The following is a 13415-nucleotide window of genomic DNA, read 5'->3' as shown; positions in this document are numbered from 1 at the left end:
TGAGGTCTGTTTGCAGGAGGATGTTATTAACTTGGAATTTAAAAGCAAAGGCAGGAAACTTTTGGAACCTGTAGCCCTTTCATATGTTAAAGACCACAAACCTTGCCCAGAATCTCAGCAGGAGTTCTCTCCCCACCTTTGTAATTTGCCTACATCTTTTGATCTTTTCTGTCAGACTGTGAATCCACAAACTAAGTCTGTTTTACCAATAAAAATTTGCTTGGGTATGGACACGGCACGCCCTCCAGGAGAAAGGGTGGCCAGAGGTGCTCCCCACATGAGGAGTGGCCCTTCTGTTCCTATTCCCCCACAGGACCTTGTTGTCTCTGTATATGTTTTTCTCGTGTTTCGACGAGCATCCACAGCCGAGATGGGTACTGCTGGACAGTATCCTCTACAAGGAAGAGTACCGCCTTGTGCAGTGCTGGCAAATTAGTGTCAAATTTACTAGCAAGCTACTATGGCTCTTAGGCAAACCCTGAGGGAAATACTGCTATTACCCAAACAAGATGGTTTTCTTCTTTCAACATTTAGGTAGTTTCATTGGAATACAAGTTCGGTGAAGCCCAGGATGAAAACTACTGGGCATTTCCCCCATCATTCTGTCTGACTTTTACAGCATGATTACAGCTACGCTGGCAGATGTGAGTGTTCTGAAGATGATGGCTGTGAGGGGCGGAATGACAGTTCCCCAAAGACGTTTGCCTCTAAATCCCCAGAACTTGCAGAAGGTACTTTGCAGATGTGATTACACTAAGGATCCAGAGATGGGGAGATTATTATGAATTTATTCATGTTAGGTCCATGTAATCATAAGAGTGTTATAAGGGAAAGAGGGAGACAGAAGAGTCATAGTTTTAGAAGAAGATAGAACAATGAGATTATGTAATTATTGGTTGCCAAGAAATACTGGAAGTCTCTAGAAGCCAAAAAACAAAATGAACAAAACAAAAACAAACAAGGAATTTTTGCCTCTAGTTTCCAGGAGGGAAAACAGCTCTACTGACATTTTGATTTTAGCCTTGTAAGACCCTCAGACTTTTGACCTCCAGAAACATAAAATAATTTTGTTCTATTTTAAGGCACTCTGTTGTGGTAATTTGTTAGCACTAGTAGGAAACTCACACCATGGCAATAGTCATGAACGTAGCAGCCACAGAGCAGGCATCTGCGTATAACTACTAGTTGATAATTCTGATCTATAAGACCCAGTGTTTCTCAGTATGCATACTGGATCTGCTCAAACCCTGGTATGCTTTTGTTTTTCCCCCCAAATATTCAAGGTTTAATAACCTACAACAGTGCATCACTGTATATCACTATGGAACTGGCCCAGCCTGGGAACGTTGTAAATGACCTTGGTGGGACTCACTAATTCCCTGGCCCCTGAGCTGGAGCCCAAGCCCTGGGCAGGTTCTTACTGCCAGGATGAGTCATTCCTCTGCAAATCTGCTGAGATGCCCACTAGCAGTTTGGATTTAGTCTGTGAAATCTCTGAGGACTATCCTGGGCTCCTTGAGTCACTAGTATCCTGAGTTTAGTGACTACTTTTCTTTGGAGAATACAGAATGTTGTTGAATTATATCCAAAGGAAGGGGTGCACAAAGGTAACAGTCTAGGTAGAGAGAGAATGATTGAGGAGTGGGGTGGAAAGCAAGGGAGGGACTGGCTAGAGACTATTTCTGCTGCCAGTGTCAGGCAAAGACAGGTGGCATTTTGTGCTCCTGAGTTAATAGTGCTACCTAAATTTCAACCTTAGTGAGCCCAGCAATGTGACACCACTAGGTGTGCAGACCACACAAAACAGCAAATAAAAGTCAAATTTAGCACACCACTTTTTAAAATTAAATTTGTGAAGAACATGGGTCTTACTTTACTTTCAGATATTTAGTTATTGTATCCCTTTTGCTCACCTATAGACGTGGGCTTCAGGGTGTTTGGTTCTTTTTCAAACTTCTCTCTGCTCCTCTGGAAAATGAAAGCATTGCAAATGTGAAACATCATATTCTGAGCCGGGCAGCATACTAGACACTTTATTTTGTTATTGATTTTAGAGTGAGGGAGAAGGAGAGAGACACCGATTTGTTGTTCCATGTATTCATGCATTCAGTGGTTGTTTCTTGTATGTGCCCTGACCAGAGATTGAACCTATGACCGTGGTGTATCAGGACGACACTCTAGCCATACTAGACACTTTAACTTTTTGAACTGTGTGAAACCCATCAAAATTACTATTACCCCAATTTTAAGGTGAGGATTATAGTTCACCAGAATTAGTGACTTTTAGCAAAGAGGGTGGTGTTCAGGAATAGAGAACTGTCTAGGGTCTGGACTCCTGCTCAGGGGACTTGCTCATCTTTGGGTTTACTTGAGATTTACCTGACATTTACTTAGTTCCTGTGTACCAGGCACTATGCAATGTGACAGATACAGCAGTGAATAAAACAGATAAAAACTCTTTTTCTCATAGAATTTATATTCTGGAATATTGGCAAGATCCTGAGTTTATTTCATTTGTATCTTGAGGTTTTCAGCAATACATACCCACCATCACAATCTACTGAGATAGATGCTTAATTCTGAGCAGCATTCGAGTTGGTGACCTGACTTCAATCCTTAACATAAACCCAGGGGGAGTTCTGACTTCAGACTTCCTGTTAAATTACATGTTTTGACAAGAAGAGCTGGAATTATGCCATCATGGTTCAAGTTTTAATTCCATAATGATTCTTAGAGGTGACAAGCAATAGTCCCCCTGCCCTGCCTTCTGTTCTGTTCTTTGCAGGTGTGAGCAGCCATGCCAGGCCAGGACGAGGCAGAGCAGCTGGCACAGGCTGGATGTCCCATAAATGTTGAATCCAAACTCTATCTTAATGTGGGAATTTAAGGAATTCTTTCATGTGGTGATCCCCACAAGAACTTCCACTTCCACTTCCTGTAACTTCTGTCTAAAATTACTTTTTCAGGCTGCCAGAAATGTAGATTCCCTTGAAAACAGTTTTTCACTTTTAACAGGCAATGAGTGGAATTGCTACAATAATTTTTGAAGCTCATGGACATAATGAGGCAGATGAAAATTTCTTGGCACCTGTAGAAATAATTACAAACACCTGAGCTGAAAAGCACTGAGTTAAGAGCATGCGTGTCCCAAAGATGGAAAACTTGGAGTAGCCTGCCACCTTCAGGATAATTTACCAACTAACTCTACCAGAGAACACTGGTTTTAACCTCTATAATTCAAAACTAATCCCAGTAAAAACTCTTCATGATAATCAATGGTGGAAGCTAGGGTCCTTGTAGTACTTTTGCTATGATTAAACATATCTAATAATTGCATTAGTTTCTTTAAGTAAACTACCAATTCTTCGATTCTTTTAAAAAAAATATTATAACTTCAAGTCAGTTACCTTTACATGGGCTCTTTTCTCACTTTTACCCGATCTAAAAGCAAAACCAAGCAAAACCAATAATCAATTCATTTTGCTGAGCAGGTCTAGGAACACTAAAAACAGATCTTTGCAGCCAGTCTGTGAAAAACATTGTAGCTTTGGAAACCCTGCTACTTCCTGTAGGTTCTTTTATAATGGATTAATGACAATATTTCTAAAGAATCTAAATAAAATTAGCAACACCGTAATCTATTCAGAAAGGGGGGGGCGAAGAACACCACTTTTTTTTTTAATGTCTAATCGGCGTCCCTTTCATTAAATTACACGGGGGTTTCCCTGACTTAAAAAGAAATGAGTAAGGCAGGGAAAACGGGAATGGCGCGCTGATTCAGCACTTAATACAAATTAGTATCAAAATAAAAGTATGGACAAATAATACAAATTAGTATCAAAAATAAAGAGAAAAGGACGGGCAGCATAAGTGATATGGATAAAATTAGATCAGATGAGCTATGACAGCGGGATGTAAAAAATCAAGACAAAAGAGAACAGGGTGGCTCAGAAATGCATCAGGCAAGGGGACAGGAAAATAAAGGGTATTTAAATAAAAGTTTCAGAGAATAAATATTCATCGAAAATGGGCACACCCTCATAACGCTCCTTTTACAAAAGCAGGAAAGGGCATTTTTCAAACCTTCCTTTATCCGGGTGCAATAACAGGTAGTTCCATTTTTATTGGCTCCTCTTTCGCTGCAGGGACCTTCGAAAAAACTTCAAGGTCAATATCGTAAGGACTTTCTCTACTCAGCCTCCAACTTTGGAATCATGTGGAAAGCTTCAACCAATGTCTGCCCTCACTGCAGATGAATTAAATCAGAAAGTCTGAAAGGCATGGAACTGTTTGAAAGCGCCCCGGGTGTCTTCAGGAGTCTCCAGAGCTCAGAACCAGAGCGTGTCCGAGCCCTAAGGTCCTCCCGCTCCCTTCCGAGGCAGCCGCACGTGGGAGCCCCTCCCTGGAGAGAGGCGCTCAGATTTACTCCAGGCGGAGAAGCGTCATGTACCCTCCTAACCGCAAGGGGGCAGACCGCGCGCATTTAGCGCTTGTTTTCCGGTGCAAGAGCGGGTCGACCCGATTTGCGCATGCTCCGTGCGTCCCGGAGGTCACCCTCGCCGGGATTCCCACGTGCGGTGTGAACCTGAGGGCATCATGTTGTGAGAAGATGGGGGCCGCGGTGACTCGCGCAATCAGGAATGTCAATCTCGAGAACCGGGCAGAACGGGAAATCAGCAAGATGAAGCCCTCTCCCGCTCCCAGGCACCCCACCACCAAGAGCCACCTGCGAGATCAGATGAGCAGTAAGTGGTGCTCGGGCCCTGCTCACGGGCTTCTTGTGCGGGCAGTACCGCGGGGGTGGACGTTGGTACAGTGACCGGGTTGACAGGACTCGGCCGCAGTGGTTCGGTTCCAGCCAACGAGCCGGTGGCACTGAGCCAGCCCCCTTGGGCCAGCTATTTAGTCGGCGGCTCCCCTTGCTTCATTGTTCCGGAGGTGAGGACCGGTGAACACACCCGCTGCCTCAGGCCTCGCGGGTTTTTTGTCTTTAACGTACGGCCTCTTGGTAGGGGGAATCACTTTCAGGAGGACTTACGTGCAGCGGAAGTTGTCCCCGGGTGTCTTCACAGACCGATGGACACCGAGCCTGACCTAGCATTTGGGTTTCCTTTAAAACATTTTTCGCACTGTGCAAGTGGTGGTTTCTTAACAAAAAAATTAAAAGTGACTGGCGTGTGTTAAGTGTTTAGGATCTCAAAGGGAACTTTGCTTTGCTTTTAATATTGTGACAATCTTTCTTTAGGCCATCCAGATATCAAGAAAGAAGTTGATAGAAAAGATGACAGACTGCTGTCATTACTGAAAGATGTGTATGTTGATTCCAAAGATCCTGTGTCTTCTGTACAGGTAATGTGTGTTTTAATTAAGTAAATAATTTATCCTTTTTGGACTCCAGGATAATTATCAGAAAAGTGTGTAGACAGCGTGAGGAGCTCTGCAAGTGTAAAATGTCTGTGTAGTTGTGACCAGAATACAGTGCATTGCCAGAGTTTAAGTCCAGTGGTCTAAGCACGACACACATGCCTTGGTTCATTGGTTATTTACTGAAATTCTAAAGAACTTGTGAAAGTACTGATTGAATGCAACTGTATGAATTATTTTATATTATTTCAGAACTTACGGGATTTGGTAAGGTACTTCTAGTGGTTTGTCATTTGAATGACCAAAGGAGACCTTTAAAACTATTCTTACTCTTCAATGTATTGAAATATGTTCTAACCTCAGGGGTTCCTTTAGTGTTGTATTGGTGGGTTTTTTAATTGGCTTCTTAAGGATATGTTCAGATAGGATATGTAAAAGGATACATCGAGAGCAGGAACCTCTATGTAAATCCGTATATAAATGCCAGGCATAAATGCGTTGCATATGGTGATGAACAAAATCTTGTCCTTGTTCTCACAGTGCTTATGGCATTGTGAGGGACATAGGCATTAAGCAGATGAGCAACCATACCACATAATTACTGATATGTCTGTGAGGGAGAAATATAGGCACAGTGAGTGTATCACGAGGACCTATTTGAAATTGGAGGATCCAGGTTGTTTCTGAGGAAGTGATGTTTGAGCTCAGGCCTGAAGGATGAGTGGGAGTTAACCCATAAGTTTGTGGGTGCAGGAAGGTTCTAAGTAAGGAGAAGAGTTTGAGTAAAGGAGAGTCAAGTGCCTGTGACAACTTCCAAATTTCTTTCCATTATAAAATTCTCTGGTTCTCACTCTCTGGATAGGCAATATGCTGTACAGGTACAGTTATTAGTATAATTTTTGACAGAGAAGAGAATAAAACTCATGTAAAATAAAGGGTTTCAATTATTACATGTAATAGCAGTTACTGGGTTCAGTTATCACCAGATGCTCACATAAAAAAGATAATAGGAGTTGATGTTCATGTTCTGTTATTTTTAGGCAGTTGACTAATATTTCCAAGTGTTGTTTTTCTCATGTGCACTAAATCATGCATTTGAAAAGTGGTTCTTGGGGAGCAAAAAATATGTAATGCTTTTTACATATAAATCATATATAGACACAGTACATAAAGAGAATACAGTGGTATTAAAATTTAAAGGCATTATTAGGGAAGTCTAAACAGGCTCATGGGGGAGTGATTTATAAAAAGGTTGAGGTACCTATTTATGTGCTTTGTCCCTGTTTTTTCTTTTTGGCAGTTCATTTGTGATGCCTCTAGACATCGGTGACTGTGCCTACCATATGTCAAATAATTATTTTTGATCTGATTTTTTAACTTATTGTCATTCAAAAGTCTGTGAAATAACACCTTTTTGTCCTTTGTGTTTTATGAAGCCTGGGCTCACTCTAACATAAAAACAGTATTCTGAATTTTTTCCTAGTGCTTTTATGACTGTATATTTTATGTCAAATTTTTTTTTGCCATTAAGTACAGTGATGTGTGGAGATTTTTTTTAGTTGAATGGTCCATTGTCTAAACATAATTTATTGAATAACCCAGTCCTTTTCTCACTCCTTTAAAATACTAATACATACACATACTAGTCTGTTTATGGATTTCAGTTTTATTTATTTATTTTTCTATTTCTATATTAGAATCATACTTTATAAATTTATAGAGCTTTGTAATGTATCTTGATATGCGTTAGACCTCCTCTCTCTCTCTTCAAAAGTTTCTTAGCCCTTGTCACACATTTTTTTTCCAGATAAACTTGAGACAAAGTGTCAGGTTCTTTAATAAGTTCTACTTGGATTTTGAGTGTAATTGAAATGGATCTACATGGGATCTTTCAGTTTTGGAAAGTGAAATTGGGAAGAGTGTTTTAGGCTGTAGTTATAATACAAAGGTAAGAGATCATATCACATCTTTGGAGTAGGGTCAGAGTTCAGCACAGTTAGGGAGAAGTGTGAGGGATGAATTGGGGAGAAATGAGGTGGGGTGGGGGTGATTGGAGCCAGAGCATGGAGGTCCTTTTTGTCTTGCTAAGGAATTTGGGTTTTATCCTGTGAGGAAGGGAAGTCATTGAAGAGTCTTGTGGAAAAGTGACTTGAGATTTGCTTCATAATAGGGACTGTTTTGAGAATGGGCTGAGAGAGAACAAAATGTGTCTTATCCAGTGAAAGGACACTAGTAAGAGGCTTTTGTAGTAGTTTCTTCTAGAGATGTTGGCGTGGACTAAGGTGATTTAGTAATTGGGAGAGAAGTGAATGGCTTCCAGAGGGACCTTGGAGGCAGTATCAATAGGATTTTGTCCCTGATTGGACATTATGAGTGAGGGAGAGGGAGGTGTCAGTGTAACAGGACATGGGACAAGTTTTGGGTTTCAGAATGGGATATGGGAAGTGGGTGGTGTTGAGATAGAGAATATGGGGATAGAATTGGGTTTTCAGAGGAAAGGGATAAGTTTAGTTTTAAATGTGTTGATTTTGAGGTACTTGTAGATTAAGTAGAGATGCCCATTCGGTGTTTGGGAGTTTGGGTCTGATAGTAAGGAGAAAGGTATGGGTTTGCGATCACCTTTGGAAGTAATTTGGGTAGTGATGGAAAGTGCAGCTGTGGTGTGGACTTACTTGGGAAGAGTGATCGAGTACAGGGTGACAGGAGGGCCTGCACCACAACTTGGAGCACACCGACGTTTAAGGAGCAGCTGCAGGGAAAGAGCCCACGAGCTAATGACGAAGGGACCACTGGAGAGACCAGCGGAACACTGGGAGAAGGGTGGCGCTGAAACCGAGTGTCAGATGCTACAGTGACTTCAGATGAAGCCTGAAAAGTGCCTTCTGGACTAACATCTAATCCTCTGGATTAGGTGTCACCAAAATCATTATGTTTTAGAGTTTAACTAAAAAGAAGGAAGTGTTGGTTTGGGGGTGTTTTTAGAAGGCGACTGGAGTGTTGTTAATGTTTGACCGAACAGCAGCATTAGGCAGGGTGGGGTGAAAGGACAAGGGCATGATGGTTAGCAGAACTAGGCAACAGGAATGAAATGCAGCTTGGATGGGGCAGGCAGATAGAAAGGTGGGTGTGCATAGAATGTTTCATTTGTATTTGCTTGAGTATTAGAAGCATTTGTTTATTTTCTCTCAAGAGGCAAAATTTCTAGCAGCATTTAAATTTATTCACAGCATTTAGAGGCATTGGATACAAAACGGCAAACTAGGAAACAATGGAGATGATAAGGCCGCATCAGAGCCCTGCCCTTCTGAAGCAGTCGTGATCTAATCGAGTTATTGCTCTTTTAATATACAAGTGAAATGATGTGAGTAGGTGGTATACATTTGAGTGTTATTTTCTAGAATTACCTTAATTTCATAATGATTGACCTATAGTTATTTAATGGCACTGTGGCCAGAATGCCATTATAATGAGAAAATGTGTTTTGGAGAAGCAGGTATTGTATGTATTATAGATTTGAGAAGCATGCTGTAGATGTCAAATCTTTTCTCTCATCTTGAAAGCCTTTTTGTTTTCGTTTTTTGATACTAGGTAGAAGATGCTGGAACACTTCAAGCGCCAAAGGAGTTCCGATTGCCGAAAGGCCATCACTTTGACATAAATATTGAGAACATTCCCAAAGGCAAAATTTCCACTGTAGAGGCACTGACACTTCTCAACAATCATAAACTTTACCCAGATACATGGACTGCTGAGAAAATAGCAGAAGAATACCATTTAGGACAGAAAGATGTAAATTCTCTTCTCAAATATTTTGTTACTTTTGAAGTCCAAGTCTTCCCTCCTGGAGACAAGAAAGCAATACAGTCAAAATGAAGGAAATCGTGGAGTTATTTTTCCTATGTACTCCCTGTCGCCATGCCCTGTTTATTTTCTCATTGTTAGCATGTTAAATTATATACATTACCAAGTGTTTAAAGCTTCCTCCTTGTGAGAGCATCCTATTTATTGAGCTCTGCCACATTTTCAGGACTATTGATAAAATAAATTTTGTTTTCAACTTTAATTTGGTTTAGGCATGTGTTCGTATGTAGCATCAGCATGACTAAATAGCACTTGTATAAATTTATTACAAATAAGAGTTAATGTGTTATTTTAAGCACATCATATCATCAGCTTTTAAATTGGCCATATGACCTCTTAGGAAAGGCCCTGAATCCCTCATTTAACCTTTAAAGTTCCATCTTCCAATTCAGGTGGTCATTGTATTTTCCGTGTGGGTAGTGAAAGGAAGGGCTTTCCTGTCTCCCAAGGCCGGTGTTTACTTGTTGGGGACAGGGAGGCTTGACAGTGAGGTAGAGCAGCAACTGAAAGCAGACAGGAGGCTGCATACAAAATACATAGAAAATACATTTTTACTACTACTCTGGGGATACAGATCAGTAAGGCCTTTTGTTGTTTTGAAATAACAAAACAGTTATAAAAAGTAACAATTATAAAAAAGCATTATTTGGTGTTTACAAAATTTTAGCAAATCTCTATTTTGGCAAACATGTAACTCCAAAAGCTTCCAGAGAGGCAGGCAGAAATGGAAGGTATCTGAAAAGTTAACTTTTCTCCAGACTTAATATAAAAATATAAGAAACTTTTACAGAATGGTTAAATCAAAGAATCACAATGAATAAAATTTGGTGGCCAGATATACAGGGTCTGGCAGAAGTAAGGCTTGCTTGAGTGTGCTTGGTAGAGTAATATGGGTCTAATAATTTATAGTTTTAATTTCAACATTTCACCTACAATGTCATATGGTATGCTTGAGTGTGACACTTATGTTGCAGAATTATAAGCTTATGATTTCTTAATACAAGATTTTGTAATAAAAAGGGGCTTTACTTGTGCTGGACCCTGTATATACTTTCTAATTTAAATGCTGATTGAAAAAAGAAAAAACAGCAAGTAGAAGTAAAAAGTGTGACATTGGAAGGCACTTGGGAAGTTGTTGCTTCATTTAATAAATTTACGAGGACACCAAATACCAGAACCAGGGTCCTGAGCAGAATTGTGAGAGTTTAATTCTGTCATACTAACTGTGAGATCTTGGATGCATTGTGTAACCTCTTTGAGATGGACTTTTTTCTATAAGTGATTGTAATGCTGCCTTACTTAACTGTGAGGGTTGCTGTGGAGATAAAATAATAAAAGACAACAAGTATGATTTTTCTTTTTGCAATTGAAAGTGGAGGCCTGAGGAAATTTTATGACCTATTTTAAGATTATTCTGTAGTTTATGAAATAGGCTTAGAATTCAAGTTTGCAAAATCCTAGTGTCAGAAGCATATCTCAAAAGAGCAGAAGGTGTGGGTTGTAGGAACTTTGGGGAATGTGGTTAGAAAAATTTCAGGTTATCACTGTCTTTTTGAGGGAAGATAGACATCATTACTTCCCAGGAAGTCCCCTGGAAATGGGGTGGAAGATGCTGAGGCATTCAGCATGATGATGGAATTAGGCATGTTTAATACTGAGAAGAGCAAAATTGAGATAGGAAATCTTTAAGCTTGTTTTCAAATGCAGTTTAATTATATGAATATACCTAGTTTGTATTTAGTTCAAAACAGTTATTTTAAAGAAAAAACGCAATATAAAATTGAATTTTAAAACTCTGGAAAATCAATCATTAAAACTGTCCTTTATCAAATAAAGATCAATACTTGAATCACTAATAGTGCTATTTCTGAGCCATTTTCCCTATTCAAATCTCTGCTGTGAGTAGACAGCTGTAAAGGTGGCTGTTACATGGTGTCACATAAAATAAAGTACTTTCTATATCATTCATTGGCCTATTACTGCTTTTTATTACATATAGGGGAGCACTTGGGAAGTAGCAGTGTCACAGAAAGCGTGGAGTTAGAAAACCTGTGTGTGATCTCGGCATCACCACCAGCCATGTGAGCTTGGTAATGCACTTAACTGTAAGGTAGGTAATAATTGCTAACAAAACCAGTTATGGGGCTAAGCACCAATCTGGGTACTTTACGAGTATTGGTTTACTGACTATTTAGCACACATCTGAGGATAAATACTGTTAACCACAGTTTAGAGGGAAAATGGAAGCATGGAGATGAAAAGTAACTTCAAAGATTACATAGTGTTGGAACCTAGGTTTAAGCCCTAGGGCAGTGATTTTCAACCTTTTTCATCTCACTGCACACAAACTACCAACATTTTGCATTACACCAAAAAATACATTTTTTCCCAATCTGACCAAAAATAAGTATAATTTTGATTTATTAAAAAAATAATTACCTCCCTGGCTGGCGTAGCTCAGTGGATTGAGTGCGGGCTGTGAACCAAAGTGTTGCAGGTTCGATTCCCAGTCAGGGTACATGCCTGGGTTGCAGGCCATGACATCCAGCAACTGCACATTGATGTTTCTCTCTCTCTTTCTCTATCTCCCTCCCTTCCTTCTCTAAAAATAACTAAAATCTTTTAAAAAATAGTAAAAAAATAATTACCTATCCTTTTTGCTTAAAGTGACTTTAAGTTACCAGGTTCCTATATGAGGTCTGTCCAGAGGGTATCCAGCCATATAATATGAAAAATAGAGACACTTATTGAAGAAGATACAAGACACAAGAAACATTGTACATAGGACAATGATAGCTCAGTCCCCTTCAAAGTAGGCATCTTGGGACCTCACACAGTTCTTCCAGTCATCATCAGCTGCCCTGTTATATCTTCCCGAATCTCATCAATGGTCTGAAGTCTCTTCCCTTTCAAAGGTGAGTTTAGTTTTGGGAAAAGCCAGAAGTCACTTGGCACCAAATCTGGGCTGTAAGGGGTTTGAGCCACCTGGGCGATTTGATATTTCACCAAAATCTCTGCAGGAGACGTGATTCATGAGTGAGTACATTGTCGTGATGAAGCTGCCAATCACCTGTTGCCCATAGCTGCAGCCTTCTGAATCATACAAATAGTTTCTGCAGGGGAATGTTCAAACTTAATGCAAAATTTGATGTAAATTCATTGTTCTACTCAGTCACTTTGAATGCCACAGCCACACAGTACACACATTCACTCAGTGGTGCCTACCGACCCCATTGACTAGTACAGTAAAGTCATCATTATTCACACACGCACATTTCAGTCCACTCTCCAGGTTACGTCAATGTCACGCAAATCGTTCTTGTTATATTAACAATGGCTGGACTTTTTCCAGACACGCCTCATATAAGGATTTCTGGCACCAAGAATTAACCCCAAACTTACGTGATGTGACCAATAAGATGCAACTCAACTGTATGAACTATATATTTAATGGTTCAAGACAGGGTATTCATACTGGATGGCGGCTGTTGTGTTGACTGTTGTCATTTTTTTATTTGACAATCTAGGAAAAGGGTATTGCATGTTTTAAAAACTCTTGCAGCACACCGATTGAAAATCACTGCCCTAGTAGGTTATTTTCTTTTCTCTTTTTCACAATTATTTCGGGGTTTTGTTTTATTGTATTTTTTCCACTACCATTTAGTCTTCTTATACCACCCTCTCCCCACCAATCACACCTTGTGCTTTTAACTACTACACTGCATTGCCTGTCTGAGACTCTAAGGATTAAATGATATGGCATGCAAGGCTCCTGGTGTGTATGCAGCCAGGACTAGTCACTGACCCCTCTGAGAATCACCTGTGGAGCTCTGGAAAAATGAATGTTTGGGCCCTGTCTGCTATGATACACTGGCTAAGTAAGTCTGGGAGACTCCTTTGTTGATGGTCCCTGGATCAGGGATTTTTTTTTCAGTCCTCACCCTAGGATGTATATGTATTGATTTTAGGAAGAGAGGGAGAGAGAGACAATGATGTGAAAACATGGATCAGCTGACTTCTTTCTGCATGTGCCCCAGGCAGGGATTGAATCTACAACCTAGGTGTGTGCCTTGACCAGGAATCGAACTCACAACATTTTGGTATATGGAATGATGTTCCAGCAAACTGAGTCACCTGGCCAAGGCCCAGGGGTGGCTTTTAAATGTTTAATGACTATGGCACCAGGCTGT

General features: G+C 40.2%; 1 protein-coding gene across 2 annotated transcripts; it reads left to right on the top strand.

The window, feature by feature from the left end:
* Window positions 1–4414: 4414 nt before the first annotated feature.
* On the top strand, window positions 4415–11191 carry NDUFAF4 (NADH:ubiquinone oxidoreductase complex assembly factor 4). Of its 2 annotated transcripts, XR_004902835.1 has the most exons (4): window positions 4415–4745; window positions 5246–5349; window positions 7172–7312; window positions 8953–9069. XR_004902835.1 is itself a non-coding variant. In XM_028509438.2 (3 exons), the coding sequence occupies exons 1-3, from the start codon at window positions 4610–4612 to the stop codon at window positions 9235–9237; spliced, it is 525 nt and encodes a 174-aa protein (XP_028365239.1). In that variant the 5' UTR covers window positions 4499–4609; the 3' UTR covers window positions 9238–11191. The 2 variants fall into 2 exon arrangements, 1 of the variants encoding a protein (XP_028365239.1); XM_028509438.2 differs by lacking the exon at window positions 7172–7312 and having other exon boundaries at window positions 4499–4745; window positions 8953–11191.
* The last annotated feature ends 2224 nt before the right edge of the window (window positions 11192–13415 follow it).

Source organism: Phyllostomus discolor, chromosome 4, assembly GCF_004126475.2.
Source record: "Phyllostomus discolor isolate MPI-MPIP mPhyDis1 chromosome 4, mPhyDis1.pri.v3, whole genome shotgun sequence".
Lineage (NCBI taxonomy): Eukaryota > Metazoa > Chordata > Mammalia > Chiroptera > Phyllostomidae > Phyllostomus > Phyllostomus discolor.
This window is presented reverse-complemented; position numbering and strand designations above follow the sequence as displayed.

Excerpts from the sequence above, each read along its gene's own strand:
- NDUFAF4 (XM_028509438.2), top strand. The coding sequence starts at position 4,610 with ATGGGGGCCGCGGTGACTCGCGCAATCAGGAATGTCAATCTCGAGAAC. Across the intron at positions 4,746-5,245 it reads CCTGCGAGATCAGATGAGCA|GCCATCCAGATATCAAGAAA; the intron begins GTAAGTGGTGCT and ends ATCTTTCTTTAG. Across the intron at positions 5,350-8,952 it reads ATCCTGTGTCTTCTGTACAG|GTAGAAGATGCTGGAACACT; the intron begins GTAATGTGTGTT and ends TTTTGATACTAG.